The sequence below is a fragment of the Sminthopsis crassicaudata genome, chromosome 3, assembly GCF_048593235.1.
Source record: "Sminthopsis crassicaudata isolate SCR6 chromosome 3, ASM4859323v1, whole genome shotgun sequence".
Classification (NCBI taxonomy): Eukaryota; Metazoa; Chordata; class Mammalia; order Dasyuromorphia; family Dasyuridae; genus Sminthopsis; species Sminthopsis crassicaudata.
This window is the reverse complement of record NC_133619.1, coordinates 615,045,965-615,067,745: the sequence shown is the minus strand read 5'-3', so window position 1 is coordinate 615,067,745 and position 21,781 is coordinate 615,045,965. Positions and strand designations below refer to the sequence as shown.

The following is a 21,781-nucleotide window of genomic DNA, read 5'->3' as shown; positions in this document are numbered from 1 at the left end:
TCAGCCAGTTAACACTTATTAGGCACCTACTGCGTGCCAGGCCATGTGCTAAGCGCCAGATATAAGAGAAAGGCTAGCGAGAGTCCCGGACCCGCCACCGTGAGACCCGCAGAAGGGGGGCTCGGGAGCTGGGATGGAGAGAGAGAAACGAGGTAGGTGCTTGAGGATCTGAGGTAGTGGAGTAGAAAGGAGCTGGGCAGCGCTGGGGCAGGGGCGCAGGCCGGAGGAGGCTCCCGAAGCTGAGGAGAGGATGGCGGAGAGGCAGGGAAGCGGGCAAAGAGTGGGGGAGGTGCGGGGAGAGGCCGTGACCGGGCAGCAGCAGGGAGGCGGGACGCGGCTGTCCCCGTGATCGGAGCGCTCTCGGTGCCGGCTCAGGTGTCTGGGCCGGCCGCTCTCACCTGTGGACATCTACCCAGAGCCGGGTGCCCAGCACACACACCGCCTCGATGCGGTTCCCGTATTGCAGACGCACGGTCCGCTCCTGCGGCATCCTCGTCGCTCTCGCTCCCGAGGGTCGGGCGCTGGCTGCTGGGTCCGCTACCTGCTTTAGGTGAGCCAGAGCCAGAGACTGACCACAGGCCCACGGCGCGGAGCCTTATCCATTGACCAGCCGGGGGCGGGGCGCCCACCGCACCTCCCGTCTCATTGGTCCTCAGATCTGGCCCTGCCCCTCGGGGGGCGGGGCGACGAGCCGAAGAGTCCCGCTAGCGGCAGCAGCTCAGTTGCTCTGGCTACCTTCCATCCGCAGTTGCTCGGCTCCGGGAGCACAGCAGCTTCTCCTGGGGGTTGGAGCGGGGCCGTGAGTGAGTCACCGAGCTCCAGTATTCTCATCTCCCCGCTCTCTCCTTTGTTCCTCCACTGCTACCCACACCCAGCAACCCCCGTTCACACCCGCCCCCACTCCGGCCTCCTATTGTCTTCTCCCCTCTCCCCCCATAACTGTTCTACAACAACAGATTTAAAAGAACGTTAGATGACTCTACAATCCCACCGTTAAGTCTATTTCCCAAGTGATGAGGGAAAAAGGAAAAGAACCTTTGTATTCTAAAATATTTTAGCAGCTCTCCTTGGGGTGGCAAAGAAATGGAAACCTGGGGGATGCCCCTCAGTTGGGCAATGGCTGACTAAGCGGCCGTGATTGCGCTGGAATAACTTAACTACTGTGCTAAGAAATGATAAGCAGCTTGGTTTTTTTTTCTTTTTTTATTATAGCTTTTTATTTAAAAAACATGCATGGGTAATTTTTCTTTTTTTCAAATTTTAATTAATTAATTAATTTAATTAATTTTTACAAAAATTTTATGCATGGGTAATTTTTCAGCATTGACACCTTTTATTCTAACTTTTCCCCTCCTTCCCCCCACCTCCTCCTCTAGATGGCAGGTAGACTAATATATGTTAAATATAATATATGTATGCATGTCCATACTGTTATTTTGCTGTACAAAAAGAATCGGACTTTGGAATAGTGTACCATTGAAGAAAATCAAAAATGTAGGCAGACAAAAATAGAGGGATTGGGAATTTTATGTAGTGGTTCATAGTCAACTCACATGGGTGATTTCTCAACACTGACTCTTGCAAAACCTTCTGTTCCAAATTTTCCCCTCCTCCCTACCCCCTCCCCTAGATGGCAGGTATTCCAATGCCTGATAAAATATATGTTAAATCCAATATATGTATACATATTTATACAATTATCTTGCTGGACAAGAAAAATTGGATCAAAAAGGAAAAAACAAACAAACCTGATTGAGAAAACAAAATGCAAGCTAACAATACCAGAAAGAGTGAAAATGCTACATTGTGGTCCATACTCAGTTCCTACAGTCCTTCTCTAGGTGTAGATGGCTCTCTTCATCACAAAATTATTGGAACTGATCTGAATCATCTCATTGTTAGAAAGAGTCACGTCCTTCAGAATTGATCTTCATATAATCATATTGTTGTTATATATAATGATCTCCTACTTCTGCTCATTTCACTCAGCATCAGTTCTTATAAGTCTCTCCAAGCCTCTCTGAAATCATCTTGTTGGTCATTTCTTACAGAACAATAATATTCCATAATATTCATCTACCACAATTTATTCAGCCATTATCCAATTGATGGGTATCCATTTAATGCTTTTTTGGTAACCAAAACTCAAACCAAACCAAAAACCAATTGGGCAAAACAGCATCCACACTGTGTACCATTTCCTACTTAGTCCCTCACCTTTCTGCTAAGAGGAGGGTAGCCAATTTCATTAGTTGTGATCTGAGAACAAAATTGCTCATTTATTTTTAGTATTGTCCAAACTATTATCATCCACGTCCTGATTCCTGGAAAGAAGACCTGAGCCTCAAAGTTCCCCAAATCATGTTTTCTGGCAGGAAGCTTCCAGTGGGATCTGGTAGCAATAGAAAATTGTGTTCAGGGTGGGGGTGGGACAGAAAACAATATGAGCAGTGGTTAAACAGGGGATACATTTTTCAGGTATTTCTTGAGTCCCTCAATCCAGCCTCCCATCCCAGTCTCCCCAGAGTTAGAAAGGATCTCAGAAACCCGTTACACCAACCTATACCATTGCCAGAGGCCCAAAGGCTTCTAGTAGAGCTCCCGAAGTGGATCCAGAACAAGATTTAAATTTAACAAAATGAATAAACATACAATCTAACATAGATAATGTTATTGTATGGTCTTAATTTGATGCATTTTCTGGGCAAGTCAAGTGATCATTCACACTCCTTATGGAGAACTCTATGAAGACTTCTAGTGATGGGAAGCTCAATAGCTCTTGGGGCAGTCCATTCCACTTTTGGACAGTTTTAATTATTTTCTATCTTTATAACAAATCTAAATTTGTTTCTTTGAAACTTTATCCACTTTTAGTTCTGTGATTTGACTGATAACCACACTTAGAATCACAGAATCTCAGCGGTGGAAAGATCTAGATGTACTAGCCATCCACCCAACCCAGGAATTTTTTTAAAGGATCTCTGACAGATGGTCAACTTGTGGATTGGTCTCTACTGAGTACCATTGAAAGGAGATTAAAGTATCATTTGTCTGGGAATGGGGGCAAAGTGCCAAGATTGGGAACTCAGTGTGGAGGACAGGAATTCATAGTCAGGGAGATGGGGGCTAAGTGAGGGAAAGGGAGGGCTCAGTGTGAGTAATTGGGTTCAGTGAGGGGATGGGGTTCAGTAAGGGCATTGGACTTAATAAAAAAAAAGCGTGCTCAGAGGATAAGAGATGGCTATTTAGTGAGATGAATGGGGCTCAGTGGGAGTTACAGTGAAGGTATGGAACTCAGTATGGAAACAGTTCAGCATAAGATATTGGAGCTTGGTGAAGGGATCACAGCTCATCAAGGGGTTGGGAGTTTCAATATGGAGATGATTCAGTAAGGAAATGGGATATTCAGACGGGGTGAGGGCATAGGGAAGAGGTGGGAGTTTACTAGAAATGCTGGGATTCAGGATCGGGAAGGAGAGGGGCGGAGAGATGATTGGGGGGATCAGCACCAAGGGTAGAGCTCAGGAATAGACTTCTATTCCCATTAGTCATCCTAAAGCCAGCTCTGTGATATCCTGAGGGCAACTTGTTGAAAAGGCGTGTGACAGGTGGGGACTCTGGGCACTGCTGGGTGGAGAGACAATCTGGAATATGGGAAGAATGACCCTGATCAGAGCTACACTTTAGTCTAGGCATCCCAGAAATTCAGTCCAAGTCTCATGATCCTCAAGGGCATGAATTCTAAAGACTTTAGTAACGGAGCAGGGATAGTGGGAGTGCTGTCTGCCGATAGGTTCTAAGTATATCTCCTTTCTCCAAATAGGAGAAAGCAGAGCCCTCAGCAGCTAGGATGTTTTCAGAGTTGCTCTCTCCTTAATACCCACCCCAAACAGCAGAATATTACAGCTAGAAGTGACCTTATAGATCCATTGCCATATAGTTCCTGGAATATAGTATGTGCTTAATGAATGTTTATTTGTTGATTGATTTGTCTCACCCGATTCTTTCATTTTACAGAAGAGGAAATTCAGGGTTTGCTTTAGAAAAAGTTAGAAGAGGAAAAGGAGAACAAAAAAGAATTGTCTCTGTTAGAAATAGCACTGAAAGAGTGAGGCGGTACTGTGATGTAACGGATAGAGTGCTATATTGGGAATCAAAAGACCTGGGTTTGAATTCTACCTATTTCTGCCACCAGCTGTGCTACCTAGGGAAAGTTACTTGGGAAGGTCTCAATTTCCTCATCTATAAAATGAGAGAGATAGGGGCCAGATGACTTCTCAGGTCCATTGCAATTCCAGGATTCTGTGATTCCCTGGGTAAGGTCTATTATTCTAAGGACCTGTTTTTTTCCCCCCATTCTAGTCCCTGACTAATACATGTATGCTTTTGTCTATTTGTTGGACAAATATTTACTAAAAGCTAACAGGCAAGGGCTTATGGGCAATTAAAAAACCGAATTACACGTGGAGCTATCAATTTAGCAGGGGAAAGGAGAGATAAAATACAGGCAAAATGTACTTAAAGCCGGATGTGAGGAAAGGCATGTTGACATTAAAAGTTCTTCAGACCTTAGAAATCATGGAACCCAATCTCCTCATTAAAAAGAGGAAGAAACTGGCACTTCATGACATTTAATGATCCCAGGACACATAGTAAATCAAAGAAATGGATTTAGACCACATTCTCTTTATTATTATTATTTATTGAATTAAAAAAGAAAATACAGAATAGAAAGAAGACAGAAAAGGAAAATAAAAACAAAAGAAAGCATTATCATGTGCCCAGTAGAACACCAGGGAGGATTCAAAATATATAACAAAAATTTCCATTTCAAGAAAGCATATATAATAATAAAATAAATTATATTTGTGAGTTAGAGCAGTATGATTTCAAGTTCATGGCTCTTTTTGCTGCCTCATCTAAAGATCCTTCTGAGCTCCTTTGTTTCCTCACTAGTTTGGGTTCCTGAAAACATCCTATCCTTTTTGAATAAAGACAAATGGAATTAGGAAGACAAATATGATTTAAAAAATAAAAAACATCAAAACATCAAAAAAATAGAAATGATTTTTATATTATCTGGGTATGACTTTTTTTCTTTAGTGAAGTGAATCAGAGTTGATACAATTTATTCAAAATTAATTTTTTTTTACTTTTTACTTTCAGGGCTCTAAGCAATTCTGAGACCATCAGACAGCGGAGCAGTGACAATCTGCTTTTCCTAAGAAAAGAGGAAATTTTCTTACAAGGAAGTTTCTTAGACCAGTGACATACTAGAAAGAGTGCCCATTGTTAAATTTTCATTGTAAATATTTATTCTACAGAATTAGGTAATAGCTATAAATCAGGTCTGGCTGAATTGTTTTATTGATTGTCAAGACTTAAGAAAGGGTTGGGATTTAGGTTAAACTTAAAAGCCTGTGATAATTTTTCTTTTGGTAGAAAGCCTGGTTGTTAAATATTTACTATCACACCCCTTAAATTGTTTATAAGCATTGTTTGAGCTCAAAGAGAATGCAGTAGAAGACTCAGAGAATGATTTTATTATTATACTGGAGACCTAGTAACAATACATTAATAATGATAATAATAGCTAGTATTTAGATCTTGACTGTTTAAGATTTACAAAATGTTTTGTATTCATTATCTCATTTTGGTCTCACAGCATCCCTGCTTATACCAATGAAATCATAAAATCTCTACTGTTATATCTATATATTTATCTAAAAATTCGTATTGTTACAGGTTATTTTCTCTGGCTAAGTGCCAGATGTGAGGAAAGGCATCTTGGCATTAAAGGCCCCTCAAACCTTAGAAATCATGGAACTTAGCTTCCTCATTGGAAAGAGGAAGAAACTGGCACTCCATGACATTAAATGACTCCAGGTCTTATAGTTAGTAAGACAGATAAATGGATTTAGACCATATTATCTTTTTTTACTATTATTTGTATTTATTGAACTAAATATAAAATAAGAAAAAAAAACCAGAAGACAAAAACAAGACAGAAAGGGAAAATAAAAACAAAACAAGACATTGTCATGTGCCCAGTAGAACAATCAGGAGGATTCAAAATACATAACAATAAATTTCCATTTCAAGAAAGCATATATAATAGTAAAATAAAGTTGAGTTAAACCATATTTTTTTAAGATTTCAAGTTGAAGATAATAAAATCATATGATTAGTTTCTCTCACCCTACAATATATTAATCAATCAATGACTAAGTATATATTAAAATTCAAGAATCCAAGATTCCATTCTACTCTGTGTGTGTGTGTGTGTGTGTGTGTGTGTGTGTGTGTGTGTGTGTACATGTTGGACAAGGCATCAGGGAATGAAACATTTTCAAAGGGAAGGAAACATAAAATCTATACAAAATGATCTCATGGGAGTAGAAGAGTTCTAATTACTAAGAGAATAAGCAAAGGTCTTGGAAAAAACCAGGAATTTGAAGAATAGGAGGTGAGGAGGGAGAATAAGAACAAGATGCTGTTGTATTAATTGGGGAAAAGAATTGGACCCAGGAGACCAAATCTTAGATCTCTTCCAACAAGATGTTATCCATACATGGGCAGAATGAATATTTGTGGTTGGGCTTTGTAATAGAAGGATATGCTTCAATTTACAAGTAGGGTGGGTAGATATAATCTAGGATCTGGTTGAACCTGTCTCCATGAAAGCCAGAGATTGCTGCCTTTGTAAGAAGAAAGAGGAGGTTCATATGACCAGTTATAATTTGGGTTAGGCAGTCGGGATCCAGTACTTCATGGTTAGGTGATCTCTCCTACATGCTACTATTTTTTTTGGGTAAATATATTTTTTTAATTATAGTTATTTATTGACAAAACATATGCATGGGCAATTTTTCAACATTGACCCTTGCAAAAACTTTTGTTCCAACTTTTCTCTTCCTTCCCTCAACTCCCTCCCCAAGATGGCAGGTAGTCCAATGCATGTTAAATATGTTAAAGTATATGTTAAACACAATATATGTGTACATATTTATACAGTTATCTTGTGGCACAAGAAAAAATGAATTAGAAAGAAGGTAAAAATAACCTGGGAAGAAAAACAAAAATGCAAGCAAACAACAACAGAAAGGGTACAAATGCTATGTTGTGATCCACACTCAGTTCCCAGAGTTCTTTCACTGGGTGTAGATGGTTCTGTTCATCACTGATCAATTGGAACTGATTTGGATCCTCTAATTGTTGAAGATGGTCACGTCTATCAGAATTGATTCTCATATAGTATTGTTGTTGAAGTGTAAAATGATGTCCCATGCTACTATTTCTAAAGGGGCGAGGGAAATTAAGCTAGAATCACATCTAGTTACTAAATTCAAAAATCTAGAAATATAAGGGGTTCAGAATAAATAGGCCTTTCCTTGATTGCTCTCATGGGCAATATCTAATATCTATTATCTAACTGCCATCTTAGCTCTTTCCCACCATACATTGGTTATCCAAAAGATCACCATGAGTAGCTAGTAAAACTCTTTATCAAAGTAAGCAGTAAAAAAAAAGAAATTGGTGGTGAATACAGATTAGATTACGCAGTAGGATTTTCTAGAGCAAATGAACTTTTTGATTTGGGAGTGAGATAAAAACCTCAGCTCAGCTAAGGAGAGAATGATTTTATCATTCAGGGTACATGGAGGTGGGAGGAGCTGTGTCCAGTGTCTGAGGTTACTTAGCAGCCTCTGGGGTCATTGCCACTGGAAGTCAGGCTCTCCAGCTTCTCATATACCTGAAATTTGGGGGCGATCTTCAGGCTGTCACTAAAAAGTCTACGCTTGTCTCATATCCCCCTTTCTCAAATTTTTCTGACCCTTTAAAGTCACATCTTCCTCATCTGTTTAGCTAGTTATGTTTCCCTTACATCTACATATAATTACAGGGCAATCCTTAAGGGAAACTGTCTCAGGCTTAAGTGGGAAGTGGGGCTACACATATTATATCTATATAGAGAAGAGCTTAAAGAACCATTTTGAGTTTAATTCAGGATAACCTAACCATTAGGCTAATAATAAAATTATTAAAGAAAAGGATCAAACGCTGGATCAAAGATGCTTGTTATTATTGTGGAGGATGCCTTGTGCAAAGTCCAAATGCAAGAGGCACCCTCAAAGCCTGGATGGAGACAAATTCTTTTGGCTTGATAGCCCAAGGCTGCAAATAATCTGAATGAGAAAATTTCTCTATCCAGAGTGACTGATATCACCCTCAGCCCTTCTTTGAATATCTACCATATACATTGTGAATTCTGCCATCATGATTGCCTTTGGTATGAGAGAAACCAAATCACTATTTTTTCATTAGAAATCTGCTGACCTTATTAATAAAATGACCCAATTTCCCAGAAACTATTTCTCTTGAACCTTTTAAATCATCACATTTAGGCACAAATAGTTCCTTACAGAACATCTGTGATTTTTATCTGTAAGTCCCAAAGAGGAAATGACTTGTTTACAAGACACAGCTATGATACTCAGATATTCTTGCCACTTGAGCCTCTCACTTTGCATAAAACTGTAATTTTATGGAGAAGAAAACTGAGACTCAAATAAATGAAAGGTATTGCAGTGAAGGGAAAGCCAGGTGTCACAGGTCACCCAGTATGACATACCTAGTATATACAATGCAAGAATACAAGTACCTTATTTAAGGATGCAAAGGACTGGAAAGAGAAAGGAACCAGTCTTGTAGCGAAAGTGATGGCTAATAGAGGAACATCTCAAATGCTGCCTCTGTGGTCATAGAATGTTAAGAGACCCAGAACTGACCTTCAGAGGTAGAAGGAATCCAGAACACTAATGGAACCAAGACTCCATAGCCACCTCACAAAATCCCAGAATCTGAGTTGGAAGGGACCCTTGGAAGCCATCCAATCTACCTCCTACAAGAGTTGTGGACAAACATATAGTTTTATCCTGCTAGGATCAAACTTTGTCAGAACAAAAGGAAATCACTTATGTGAGGGCTTAAGGCAGACTAGACTTGTACATAGAGGACCTGGGTTAAAATCTTGACCCTATCATTAGCTAATTGTTTATTGCAGGTCAAATCATTTCAGCACACCTAGCTTCTCTTACCTCATCTGTAAAATGGGGACAATCATATTTGTGTTGTCCACCTCACAGAGTTTTTGAGAGAAGTAAAAGACATGATGACTATCAAGTGCTATTATTAGAGGAAAAACATGCTTTGTTACTGGCTGTGTGATTCTGTCTTTCATTAGAGGCCAGGACAAAGTTTGTTAGAAGGAGAAAAAAAAATAGTAACTGAGTTTTTAAGCTTTTTAAATTTCCTTCCTTTATTTCCTCACAAGGAAACTCCTGTGATTTTTATTTACAAACCCCAAAGAGGAAACGACTTGTTCACAATGACACAGCTATGATACTCCAATGTTCTGCCACTCAAACCCCTCACTTTGCATAAAATCATAATTTATGGAGATGAAAATTGAGACTCAAATAAATGAAATGTAGTGAAAAGAAAGCAAGAGATCTGGTTTTGGTAATATCTTTGTTATTACCAGAAGGTTCTTGGGCAGACGCTGTCTCTCCGGGCCTCAGTTCCCTATTTGTAAAATGAGAGGGGTGGACTGGTACTTTTAGAGCTAAATCCTGTGATCTTATTGCTGATCACTGAGTGAGGGAGGCTTCAGGGTTCTGAAAATGTTAAGAAAGTCTTTAAATAGCTGGAGTGGATGCCCCTAAATGTGATATTTGGGTATGGAAAAAGGGCTGGAAGTCTAATATACTGCCTTCTTAAAGACTTCAAGGGAAATATTAGGGGGCAGATTTCCTTGTCTGTCTACCTTCCTGCCTTCCTGCTTTCTGACTTTCAACCCTCTCTTTCTCTTTTTGTTTGTTTGTTTGTTTGTTTCTTTGGGTTTGTTTTTTTTTTTGGTTGTTGTTTCTTTGTTTCTTTCTCTCTCTCTTTCTGTTTGTTTTTTTCTCTGTTTCTTTCTTTTTCTTTTTTCTCTCTCTTCCTTTCTTTCTCTTTCTTTTTTCTTTCTTTCTCTCTCTCTTCCTTCCTTCCTTCCTTCCTTCCTCCCTCCCTCCCTCCCTCCCTCTTTCTTTCTTTCTTTCTTTCTTTCTTTCTTTCTTTCTTTCTTTCTTTCTTTCTTTCTTTCTTTCTTTCTTTCTTTCTTTCTTTCTTTCTTTCTTTCTTTCTTTCTTTCTTTCTTTCTTTCTGTCTCTGTCTCTCTGTCTCCCTCTGTCTCTCTCTCTGTCTTTGTCTCTGTCTCTGTCTCTCTTTCTCAGTTCTGGACCTAAATTTTCTCATTTGTAAAATCAAAGTGACTTGCACTTCATTACCATCCCTTCAATTCTAGTTCCCATGATCCTTTGCAATCAGTCCTGTATTTGATAAGCAAGGGGTGAAGTGGTAATACCATTCACTCCAGTGGAGGAACTTAAAATATAGTAGAGGAAATAAATACGTATATAACATAAAAAATGTAAAGCAGTCACAGGTGTGGAATCTAGCGTCCCCCTGAGGAGGAAAGGAGATGCTGTGACCTGCATCTGAATGTTCCACAACCCCTGACCATCACAGGACACTGGCTACCTGACCCTCATATAATCCATGGGCTTTTTCTTCTAAGCTTCTTAAGAACTCCCCCTCTTCTACCCTCTCACCAGAGTGAGGGAGTCATAAGACACAAATTTTACACAGCCAATCTTATAAGATCTCAATTTAAAACTGGAAGGGCCCTCAGAGAGCTCTCATTTTATAGATGAGAAAATGAAGGGATTTGCCCAAGATCTCTCAGCTTGTATGTTCAGGGCTGGGATCTGATCTCAGCTCTCTGTGGCCTAGGACTTCTTCCATCTTTGTGTGTGTGTGTGTGTGTGTGTGTGTGTGTGTGTGTGTGTGTGTGTGTCCTGGACCCTTTGGGCAGTCAGTCCAGTAAAGCCTGCTCAGAACCATATTTTTGAATGTACAAATTTATAAAAGTCTTATTTTTTTTTAAAGTTCACAGACCCTGCTATTGTCCAACTTTCTTTTTTCCCTAATTTTCAATAAGAAAACAGATTCCCAGAGAGAGGATGTGATTTTCCTGTGATCATACAGTAAATTTCAGGCAAAATCAGGACTAGAGCCCAGACCCCTGTTTCTGAATCAGGACTCTCACCAGAACACTGGGCTTGCTGGTTCTCAGCCCCTGACATGCAGATCTCATTGCTTGAGAAAGGGGTGGGGGCCAGGGCAAAGAGGGTGTACTCCTCCCCATAAGGAAGGAGTACAAGGAAGGAGTACATCCCTGAGGTCCATTCCACCTTCATTTTGCGCTAGTGGAGGCCAACTGAGCGTCATGGCAGTTGCCCCCTGGAACAATCTGGGTGGGATCTGGAGGGAAGAACAGAAACTTCCAGTAAGTTATGTCAGCTTAGACCTAATTCATTTGCATAATGTTTTTTTTTTTCCTCCCCAGGGTAAGGGAACAGCATGACCCTGAGTTTTTGGACACTTGATTGCTTTGCTTGGCCTTCTGAGAACAGTTCCTGACAGTCCAGGTGCATAACATAAAGTTCCCTAGGAAGTCTCTCAAAGGCAAAAAAACAAACAACTCATCAGTATCAATAATAATAATAATAATAAAAGCCCTCCCGAGGCTCATTTCCTTGTGTACTCTTCACCTCTCCTAGTCTAGCTTCAGTTAACATCTAGTTTCCTTGTAGGTTTGGAGTTCTAGGGAAACCAAATGACTCCACCTGCCCTGAGACCGTTCCTGTCCAGTTCCTGCTTTGGTGCCATCATCCACACTGACTCAGATCAATAACAACCTGGGGCTGAAAGGATTTAAGACATCTTTTAGTCCAATTACTTCATTTTATAGATGAGAAAACTGGGGCAAACAGGGTTAAGTGACTTGCTTAGGGTCACACAGCCAATAAGCGTCCGAGGCTGGACTGGAACTCAGGTCTTTCTGACTCCAGGCCTGGCATTTATTTCTGTGCCACATAATAACTGCCCCTTAGGTGGTATGGAGACTCATCAAATAGCTTTTTTATTTTTGAGAAAGTCATAGAGGTCATGGAGTTGATTTGTACAAATGGCAAATGCCTTAGAAGGAAGCTTTACTCTTTGGAAGAGAGTTGGAATCCAAAAGTGGCTGAAACATTGAGCTGACTTTAGTCCAAAGGGATCTAACAAGGGTGAAGGAAAAGCCCTTGCTTAGGATTTTAAAAATCATTATTATGGGGGCAGCTAGGTGGTACAGTGGATAGAGCATTTGCCCTGAAGTCAGGAGGACTGGAGTTCAAATCTGGCCTTAGACACTTAACACTTCCTGGCTGTGTGACCCTGGGCAAGTCATTTAACCCCAATTATCTCAGCAAAGAAAATATTATAAGTATAATATGGGGAAAGCAGCAAGCCTGAAAAGGATTTTGGGGTCTTAGTGGACTACAAGGCAATAGTGGCCCTCCAAATAGCTAAGGTGATCTTGGGCTGTATAAACAGGGGCATAGTGAATGTGAACTTGAAGAAGAGGCTTTCATCTTTATCTCTGTGTCTCCTGTGCTTAGTATAGAACCTGGAATGTAGCAACAGTTAATAAATGTTTGTTGATTGAAGAAGGAGGTGATAGTCCTATTATACTTTGGTTATATATGTGCAATTATGTTTAACATATTTCCATATTAGTCATAGCTATGAAAGAAGAAACAGATCAAAAGGAAAAAATCATGAAAAAATAAAGTAAATGAAAAAAAGGTGGCTTTGATCTGCATTCAGAGTCCATCAGTTCGTTATCTGGATGTGTCTAGCCTTTTGCATCACAAGTCCTTTGTAACCGTAAATAGACAATTCTAAAAAGAGAACATGTGCATTGTTAATAACTACTTGGAGAAATACTGAACCTCACTAATAATAAGAAGATGCAAATTGAAATAATTTTAAAACACCACCTTGCACCAATGGAATTGGAAAAAATGAAAAGCAATAAAACCCAGTGTGCTGCAGGAAAGGGGGTATGCTCATTTGTTGCTCAGAGAATAACAAATTTAATGAATTTTTTGGAAGACCATTCAAGCAGTAGAATTTAGGAAGATAATTTTGACCCAATGATTCTTTTGTAAGTAATATAACTTCCTAGTGTTACAAAATACAATAAAAAAATCACATGTTATCCAGTTTTTTTTAATAGCAGCATTAAATGTATTCAGAAAAAAAATTCAGTAGCAAAATTAGAGCAATTGTGGGAAAGAGGTGGGCTGTCATGTTTCCCTGGGTCCATCATCTCTGCTGGTCTTTCACATACCCTGTCTTCCACTGTGGGTTAGTGGAAGGGTCTTGGATTTGGCAGTAGTGGACCTGAGTTCAAATTCTGACACTGACATTTACTTCATGTGTGACCTAGAGCAGGGCAGGAAACTTCCCTGGGCTTCCATTTCCACATATTATTTGCTATTCAGCAATAGGGAAATGATTAAATAAATTGTTTAATGTCACTAAATATTAAGAGGTAGTTAAGAAGAACAAGAATACTGATTAAAGAAATTTGAGAAGACCTTTATGGAGCAAAGAAAAATGAAAAATATAGAACCTATAGAACCAGAAGAATGAAGTCCATGTGAACTACAATCCTCTATGTTCAAAAATGAAGAAAAATGTACAGGAAATCTTCATGGAGATTTAGGGGAAAATGTGAAAAAAATCCAATTACTTTTTGCATTAGACTCAATTAACTGGAATGAAAATTGTCATTAAGAAATTAGAATTGTTTTCATTGATATTAACTGCTAACTCGCTAACTAAACATTTAATTTAAGGGGCAGTTACATGGCGCAGTGAATAAGAACACCAGCCATGAGTTCAAATGTGATCTCAGACACTCAATACTTCCTAACTGTGTGACCCTGGGCAAGTCACATAACCCCAACTGCCTTAGCAAAAAACTCAAAAAACAAAAATCAAAACCCAAAAACATTTAATTTAGAAATATAACCTCACCCTAGACAAGAAAACTTTGCCACAAAAGTATAAAATGAGGGTGGTATGGTCAGATAGAAGCTTGTTCCTCTCATCAGGAAAGTCCAAGAAAAACTTGCCACTCATTGCCTTCATTTCTTCAACTTGCCCTCAATTCTTAACCCTTTGTAATCTGGTTCCAATCCTTCTAAAATTGCTCTCTCTCTCTCTCTCTCTCTCTCTCTCTCTCTCTCTCTCTCTCTCTCTCTCTCTCTCTCTAATATTTTTTCCCCAATAGTACTTTATTTTTCCAAATATATGTAAAGATAGTTTTTGGGGCAGCTAGGTGGGACAGTGGATGGAGCACCAGTCCTGAAGTCAGGAGGACCAGAGTTCAAATCTGGTCTCAGACACTTAACACTTCCTAGCTGTGTGACCCTGGGCAAGTCACTTAATCCCAATTGCAAAAAACAAACAAACAAACAAAAAATTCAACATTCATTTTTGTAAAACTTTGTGTTCTAATTTTTTCTTCTTCCCACCCTTATCTCCCCCTTTCTCAAGGCAGCAAGCAACGTAATCCATGTTAAATACATGCAATCCTGTTAAACAGAAGAAATTGCTCTTTTTACATTTACCAAAGATCTCTTAGCTGCTAAATTTAACGACCTTTCCTTTAGCTCAGTGTCAGGGATGCTGGTGGGGTCACTGTTATTGAGTTGTCTGCTGGCTTAGATGGCCGACGAATTCTTGTCCAATTAGGGGATTCTGGGATCTTTGATTCTAAGAATCTCTAAAATCCTAATTTACAATTAAACTCCTTGGGGTTGGGTTGTTCCAATGCAGTGACCACCAGGTGGCGGCACATCCCTATATTGTAGACAACGGAGGCTCTAGCAGCCCCTAGATGCTTACTTCTGCCATCCTTTTCAGCAGGATGGGGGATTCTTTCTCTCCACACTTGGTTTGGCGGATTAGCTCCTCCATGGCTCCAGCATCCCCTCAGCCTCGGGTCCCCCCCCCTCACTTCCTGCATAATGGTTAGGCTTCCAGGGGAAAGCATGTGGGGCTCTCATATTTCATCTTTAAGATTCAGTATTCCACTGAATCACACAGATTTTCCCCAAGGGGCTCCTGATGCTGAAGAGTTTGGGGGATTCTTTTACTTCTGTTTCCGGCTTCCCACCTCAGACTAAACCCTTGTTAAGGGTAGGAGCCAGTTTCTGCCCTTTCATCAGAGGGCTCTGTGAGGGCAAGGGCTGTTTTCTGTCTCAGACTGAGGGATACGAGGGCAAGAAGTATTCATTTCAGTCATTGTTAAAAAGGGAGATTTGCAGACCTCAGTAGCACAATAAGAACAGTTGTGGGAGAGAGCTGGGCTATGGTGCTCCCTGGCTCCATCATGTCTGCTGGTCCTCTAGGTACTGTGGGGCAGTGGAAGGGATTTGGCAGCAGTGGATCCGAGTTCAAATTCTGACATTGCCCTTTACTTCAGGTGTGATCTAGAGCAGGGTAGCCAACTTCCTGGGGTCTCAGTTTCCACATATGTAAAAAGGAGTTGGAATGGACATCCTAACCTGAAGGCAGGGATTATGCTTCCCCTTTCAGCCCTGCAGCAACTTGAGGACAGGGAATGCTTGTCCTTCCAAGCAAGGAAGTAAGGTGTCACTTTATGAACTTTATTTACAGAGACTATCTGGTCTCTGGGAAATGTCATTCCCTCAGCCTTCAACAGATGGCACTACTGTCCCAGGGAGACCTCCAGTGAAGGGTAGGTTAAAAAAAGGCAGATAGATTGGTCCTTGGGTGCAGAAACTTGATCCCCATCTCCCCTCTTTATTCCTTGCCATCAACTCTATGTCCCTCCCAGGAAGGAAGTATTCCCATTATTATTTACAGAAAGTTTCCTATCTCTGGCCATGGCTTGGGTGTATTGACATGCAGGATATGGAAGATTCATTGAAGTGGGGTAGAGGGAGAGGGGAAGTAGCAAGTGGGTGCAATGAACAGGGAAGCCAAAAGCCAAATCACACTGACATAGACCCTCTGAGCTGTAAGAGACCGTAGAGGTCACAGCTGGGAAGGAGCCCTCTGTATGATGCGCCTGACAAAGGTGATCCAAGTTTTGCTTGAGACCGCTAGAGGCAGGGAACATACTTCTTTTTTTTATTTTATAGCTTTTTATTTACAAGATATATGCATGGGTAATTTTTCAGCATTGACACTTGCCAAACCTTTTGTTCCAACTTTTCCCCTCCTTCCCCCACCCCCTCCTCCAGATGGCAGGTTGACCCATACATGTTAAATATGTTAAAGTATAAATTAAATACAATATAGGAACATACTTCTTCTAAGGCAACTCATTCAGTGTTGGAGAGAGCTTGAATTTTTAGAAAAAGCCTCATTTGCTTCTAGGATCTTCATTCACTTGCTTCTAGTTGGGCCATCTGGGGCCATGGGAAAAAATGGGATTCTTCTTCTATGTGGCAGCTGTTCAAGTAACTCAAAAGTCCCCCTGAGTCTTTTCTCTAGGATAAACAATCCAAGTTCTGTCAAAGGATATTCATTGACCATTATTATTGAGGTCCCTGATATTCAGCTTAAAGGCCACCTGGAATTGGGATCTGGCCATGATTCTCAGGGAATTTAAAGCTCTGTATGCCTAAATGGCACTTACAACTTTCCCAGAATGCAGACACTGTGATCTGTGTTAGCATCTCACTATTTGGAGTTATGGTATAGTAGAGAAAACCAGGGATGAAGTATAGGAAGTCAGGATTCTAGGTCTGCTCAGCTACTTCCTGACTATGGGATCATGGGTAAGTGATTTTTTTTCCTCTTGGGTCTCAATTCCCTTCTCTGAAAAATGGCATGACATTCTCTGTCTAAGGACCTTCCTAGTTCTGACATTCTCTGTCTTTAGGTCCCATCCTGCTCTGATTTCTGTATTCTAAGCTCCTTTCCAGTACAGTAGATAGAGTGCTGGACCTAAAGACAGGAAGACCTGAGTTCAATCCTGCTTCACGCATTTATTAGCTGTGTGATCCTGGCAAAGTCACTTTACCTCTGTTCTAATTTCCTCAACTGTAAAATGAGGATAATAATAGTATCTACCTTGTAGGATTGTTGCGAGGATCAAATGAGATAATAGTTGTAAAAGTATTAAGTATGGTGTCTGGTACACAGTAGGTGCTATATAAATGTTATTATTATTATTTTATGTTCTAAGATCCCTCCCAGATTTGACATTCTCTGTTCTAAAACCACTCCCAGATCCTTCAGTCTATGTTAACAGTAAAACAACTAGCATTTTAAGGTTTGCAAAACCTTTTACAAGTAGTATTTCATTTTGTCATCACAACAATCATGCAAGATGGGTGTTCTTATTATCTCCATTTTACAGATTAGGAAACTGAGATAGACAGCAACTAAGTGACTTGCTAAGGGTCACTCAGCTCATAAGTGTATGAGGCTAGATTATGGTTTCTTCCAGCTGTGATACTCTAGACATGATTTAAAAATTTTTTTAATATTGTATTTTCCCTCAATTACATGTAAAAACAATTTTAAACATTTGTTTTTAAAACTTTGAGTTCTATGTACTCTCCCTTCTTCCCTCCTCAACCACCTTCTTTAAGAATTTGATGCAGGTTATACATGTGTAGACATGTAAAATACTTCCATAATACGTTATGAATGAAAACAGAAGAGAAAAAAAACTCAAGAAAAATAAAGTAAAAAAATAAAGAAAAATTTTTTTTTAAAAAGTAAAAAAATAAAATAAATCTGTATTTGGACACCATTGGTTCTTTTTCTGGAGATGGATAATATTTTTCATCATAACGCCCTCAGAGTTGTCTTGGATCATTGTATTGCTGAGAAGAGCTAGGCTATTCAGAGCTGATGATCTTACAGTATGGCTGTTACTTTGTATATGGTACATTTTACTTTGCATCAGCTCATGGGAAGTCTTGCCAGGTTTTTCTGTCTTTTAATCATCTTGAGGCTACCTACTAGATAGAGTTTATTTCAGTGATCAAGTGGAACCTTGTACACATGAGTGACTAGGAAAGAGAGAGAGAGAGAGAGAGAGAGAGAGAGAGAGAGAGAGAGAGAGAGAGAGAGAGAGAGAGAGAGCGCAGCCCCATGCATTAGCAGGTCAGAAATGGCCTTTGGGAGTAGGGAGCCTTTGTGAACAGAGTGCTGGGGTTGTGAAACTTGGATTCAAATCTAACCTCAGAAACTTATGATTTGGTGAGAACAAGGCAAATCACAATTTCTTAGGGTGTCTATCCAAATCTGTAAAATGGGGACAAATTATACTCACCCTACCTCCCTCCTAAGTTTGTTGTAAGGAAAGTACTTTGCAATCCATAAAGTGTAGAACTGTGAGTATTATTATTGTTATAGTATTATTATTATTGGGGAAGACCTGGAATCAGGAAAATTCATTTCCCTGAGTTCAAATCTAGCCTCAGACATTTACCATGGACATACTACATCATCCTGTTTGCCTCAGTTTCCTCATCTGTAAAATGAGCTAGAGAAGGAAATGGCAAACCACTCTGGTATCTGCCAAGAAAACCCTGAATGGGGTCACAGAGAGTTGGACACGACTGAAAAATGACTGAACAACAACAATATTATTATCTCATCATCTCGTGTGGTGGAAAAGCAAGATGCCTTCACAAGCCTTGAATTCAAATTCCAGCTATGTAACTTCCCAGTGACTTTAACTTTCACAGTCCGAGTATCCTCATCTATAAATGATAATTGCACTAAATGACTTCTAAGGTCCCTTGCAGCTTCGAACCTGCGACCCAGTGAGCCTGCTGTGTGATGGCTTGAATAACACTGCTGTACACTCATTTTTCCAAATGGCATACATGTCATTCCTGACCTAGCATATTGAGGTGTCTCTCCAAGTTTTCTCCTCCCCCTGAAGAAGGGCTGCACTGAATATTCTCACTCTCCTCGTGACCAGTGGCACATATTTGTGACTCAGCTGTCAGGGAATGAGACTATTATTTGTGGTCAGGGAACAGAGCATCTTTTTGTGCAACGGTCACCCATCCTGTAGAACGGAAACCCACAATCTTAGTCTCATCAACCCTGGGGTCTAACCACTGACATAACCAGCCCAGTTGGCATATATACCCAAATACCCATGCACCCACATACACATACACCCATTCATACACAGCTCATCCACTCATACAAAGTCAGAGAGACCCTCACAGACTACAATGCCCTCAAACAGATACAATCGTCCACCTTTGTGCACATACCTACCCATGTGTCATGTCATAGAATTCAGAACTGAAAATAATGTTAGGGATGCACTAATTTATCCCTATCATTTAATAGGTGAGGAAACTTGGACCCACAGAGATGCTGTGAATTGTGTTATGAGACCCGAGTTCAAATCCTGCCTTGGACTAGAGAAATCTAAGTGGCTAGTGGATAGAGTGTTGCCCTAAGTCAGGAAGACCCAAATTCAATTCCAGCCTTAAGAACTTACCAGCTGTGTGTCCCTAGGCAAGTCACTTAACCTTTGTCTCAGTTTCCTTAATTATGAAATGGGGATAATAATAGCGCCTCCCTCTGGAAGATCATATGGGATAATATTCAGCTTAGCACAGTGTCTGCACATAGTAGACCTTTCATTCCTGGGAAATTAAATCAAATGAATTTCTCAGTCCCCCTGTCAACTCTCTGAGGTTACAAATTGCAACGAAGATATTGACCTTCGTTGGTTGGAGGCCTTGAATTCAAATCTTGGCTTTGCTACACAATGCCTCTGTGACCTTGGTAAGCCTTTTATCTGTAAAAGGTTGGATTTAGCCTTTACCCATCCTCACTTTCCTTAGTTTTCAATAACACTTCCCATTGCCCCATTTAGGCAAGGAAATCAATCTGGAGTTTACTATGCAAGTGCACATAAAAATAAAATTAATTAATTTTTTTATGAAGAAAATTTTATTTGGTAGATAATTTTTTATCATCACAAAGTTATTAGATATTTATCAGAACACATTTAGCTTAAAGTTTGTTTTTTGCTCTGAATTTGATTGGGAGCAGAAACGAGAATCTGGATTCACAGAGACTAATTATTACAGACAGAATTAAAGCCTTGTGAGAACGTTTTTTTCTCTCTTCTTTCTCTTTTATGTTTGGCTCTGAATCTGTCTCTTCCTCCCTTCCTCCCTTTTTATCTTTCTCTGTCTTCTATAGTAAGAATATATATGCACATGTATATGTATTGTATATGTACATCTATATGTATATGCATACACATACAGAAGCAACTAAATGATTCAGTGAATAGGGCACTGATTTGGACTCAGATAGATCTGAGTCAGATCCAGCCTCAGCTGTATGGTCCTGAGCAAGTCACTTCACCTCTGATGGCCTTGGGGACAGCTAGGTGGCTCAATGGATAGAAGTCTCTGGACTAAGGAAGACCTGAGTTCAAACTTACCTCAGATACCTGATAACTGTGTGATCCTGGGTAAGCCACTTAAACCTCTGTTTGCCTAAATCTAGAGGAAAAAGACATGGCAACTTTTTGTAGTGGCAAGGAACCAGAAACTGAGTGGATGTCCATCAGTTGGGGAATGGCTGAATAAGTTATGGTATATGGATTTATGGAATATTATTATTTTATAAGAAACAATCAGCAGGATGATTTCAGAGACTCCTGGAGAGACTTACATGAACTGCTGCTGGGTGAAATGAGCAGGACCAGGAGATCATTGTACATGGTAACAACAAGATTTTATACAATGATCAATTCTGATGGAGGTGGCTTTTTTCAATAATGAGGTGGTTCAAGCCAATTCCAAAAATCTTGTAATGGAGAGAGCCATTTGTCTCCAGAGAGGACTGTGGGGATTGAGTATGGGTCATAATAAAATATTTTCACTTTTGTTGTTGTTGTTTGTTTGCTTTTTTTCCTTTTTTTCTTTTTTTGATCTGATTTTTCTTGTGCAGCATGATAATTGTGGGAATGCATTTAGAAGAATTGCACACGTGTAACATATACTGGATCACTTGCTTTTTTAAGGAAGGTGAATGAGGAAGGAAGAAAAATTTGGAATACAAGGTTTTGCAAGGGCAAATGTCAAAAACTATCTTTGCATGTATTTTGAAAATTAAAAAAGAAAAGAAAAGGACATGGCAAACCCCTGCAGTATCCTTACCAACAAAACTCCATGGACTGTATTGCCATGATATGGTCCACAGGTCACAAACAATCAGACATACTGGATGACTGAACAACAATATATAGACACATACATTAAAAAGTATACAAAATTATATAATCTCTCTCTTTTTTTTTTCCCCTGAGGCTGGGGTTAAGTGACTTGCCCAGGGTCACACATCTAGGAAGTGTTAAGTGTCTGAGACCAGATTTGAACTCGGGTCCTCCTGAATTCAGGGCTGGTGCTCTATCCACTGCACCACCTAGCTGCCCCCAAAATTACATATATATATATATATATATAATATACAGAAAGCATATGTGTACATATGCATATATAGACACACATATAGACACACACACAAACACATATATATATGTTTGTGTGTGTGTCTATATGTGTGTCTATATGTGTGTCTATATATATATATATATATATATATATATATATATATATATATATGCTTTACTTTTAAAGAATTGGATTTGTGATTTCATAAGAGTAAATAGTTTCTGTTGAGGAATTCTTCCACTACCCACATAGATGGCCACCAGCTTAAGCAATTCCCAGTCTTTGGGTTGCTGGGGACACTGAAAGGTCAAGCAGCTTGCCCAGGATCCCACAACCAGCGCCATCTTTAGTCATGA

At 39.9% G+C, this 21,781-nt stretch overlaps 2 protein-coding genes across 2 annotated transcripts in view; one reads left to right on the top strand and one right to left on the bottom strand.

Moving 5' to 3' along the window:
* PADI2 (peptidyl arginine deiminase 2) overlaps positions 1-837 on the bottom strand; it is a 63,306-nt gene extending 62,469 nt beyond the window's left edge. Inside the window, exon 1 of the mRNA XM_074306101.1 lies at positions 399-837. Within this exon, the coding sequence (XP_074162202.1) occupies positions 399-490 (92 nt within the window). The 5' untranslated portion in view covers positions 491-837. The remainder of the gene's footprint in view (positions 1-398) is intronic.
* The window catches only part of LOC141564084 (protein-arginine deiminase type-1-like), a 386,771-nt gene that overhangs the window by 206,803 nt on the left and 158,187 nt on the right, over positions 1-21,781 (top strand). The gene's annotated exons all lie outside the window — the stretch shown is intronic.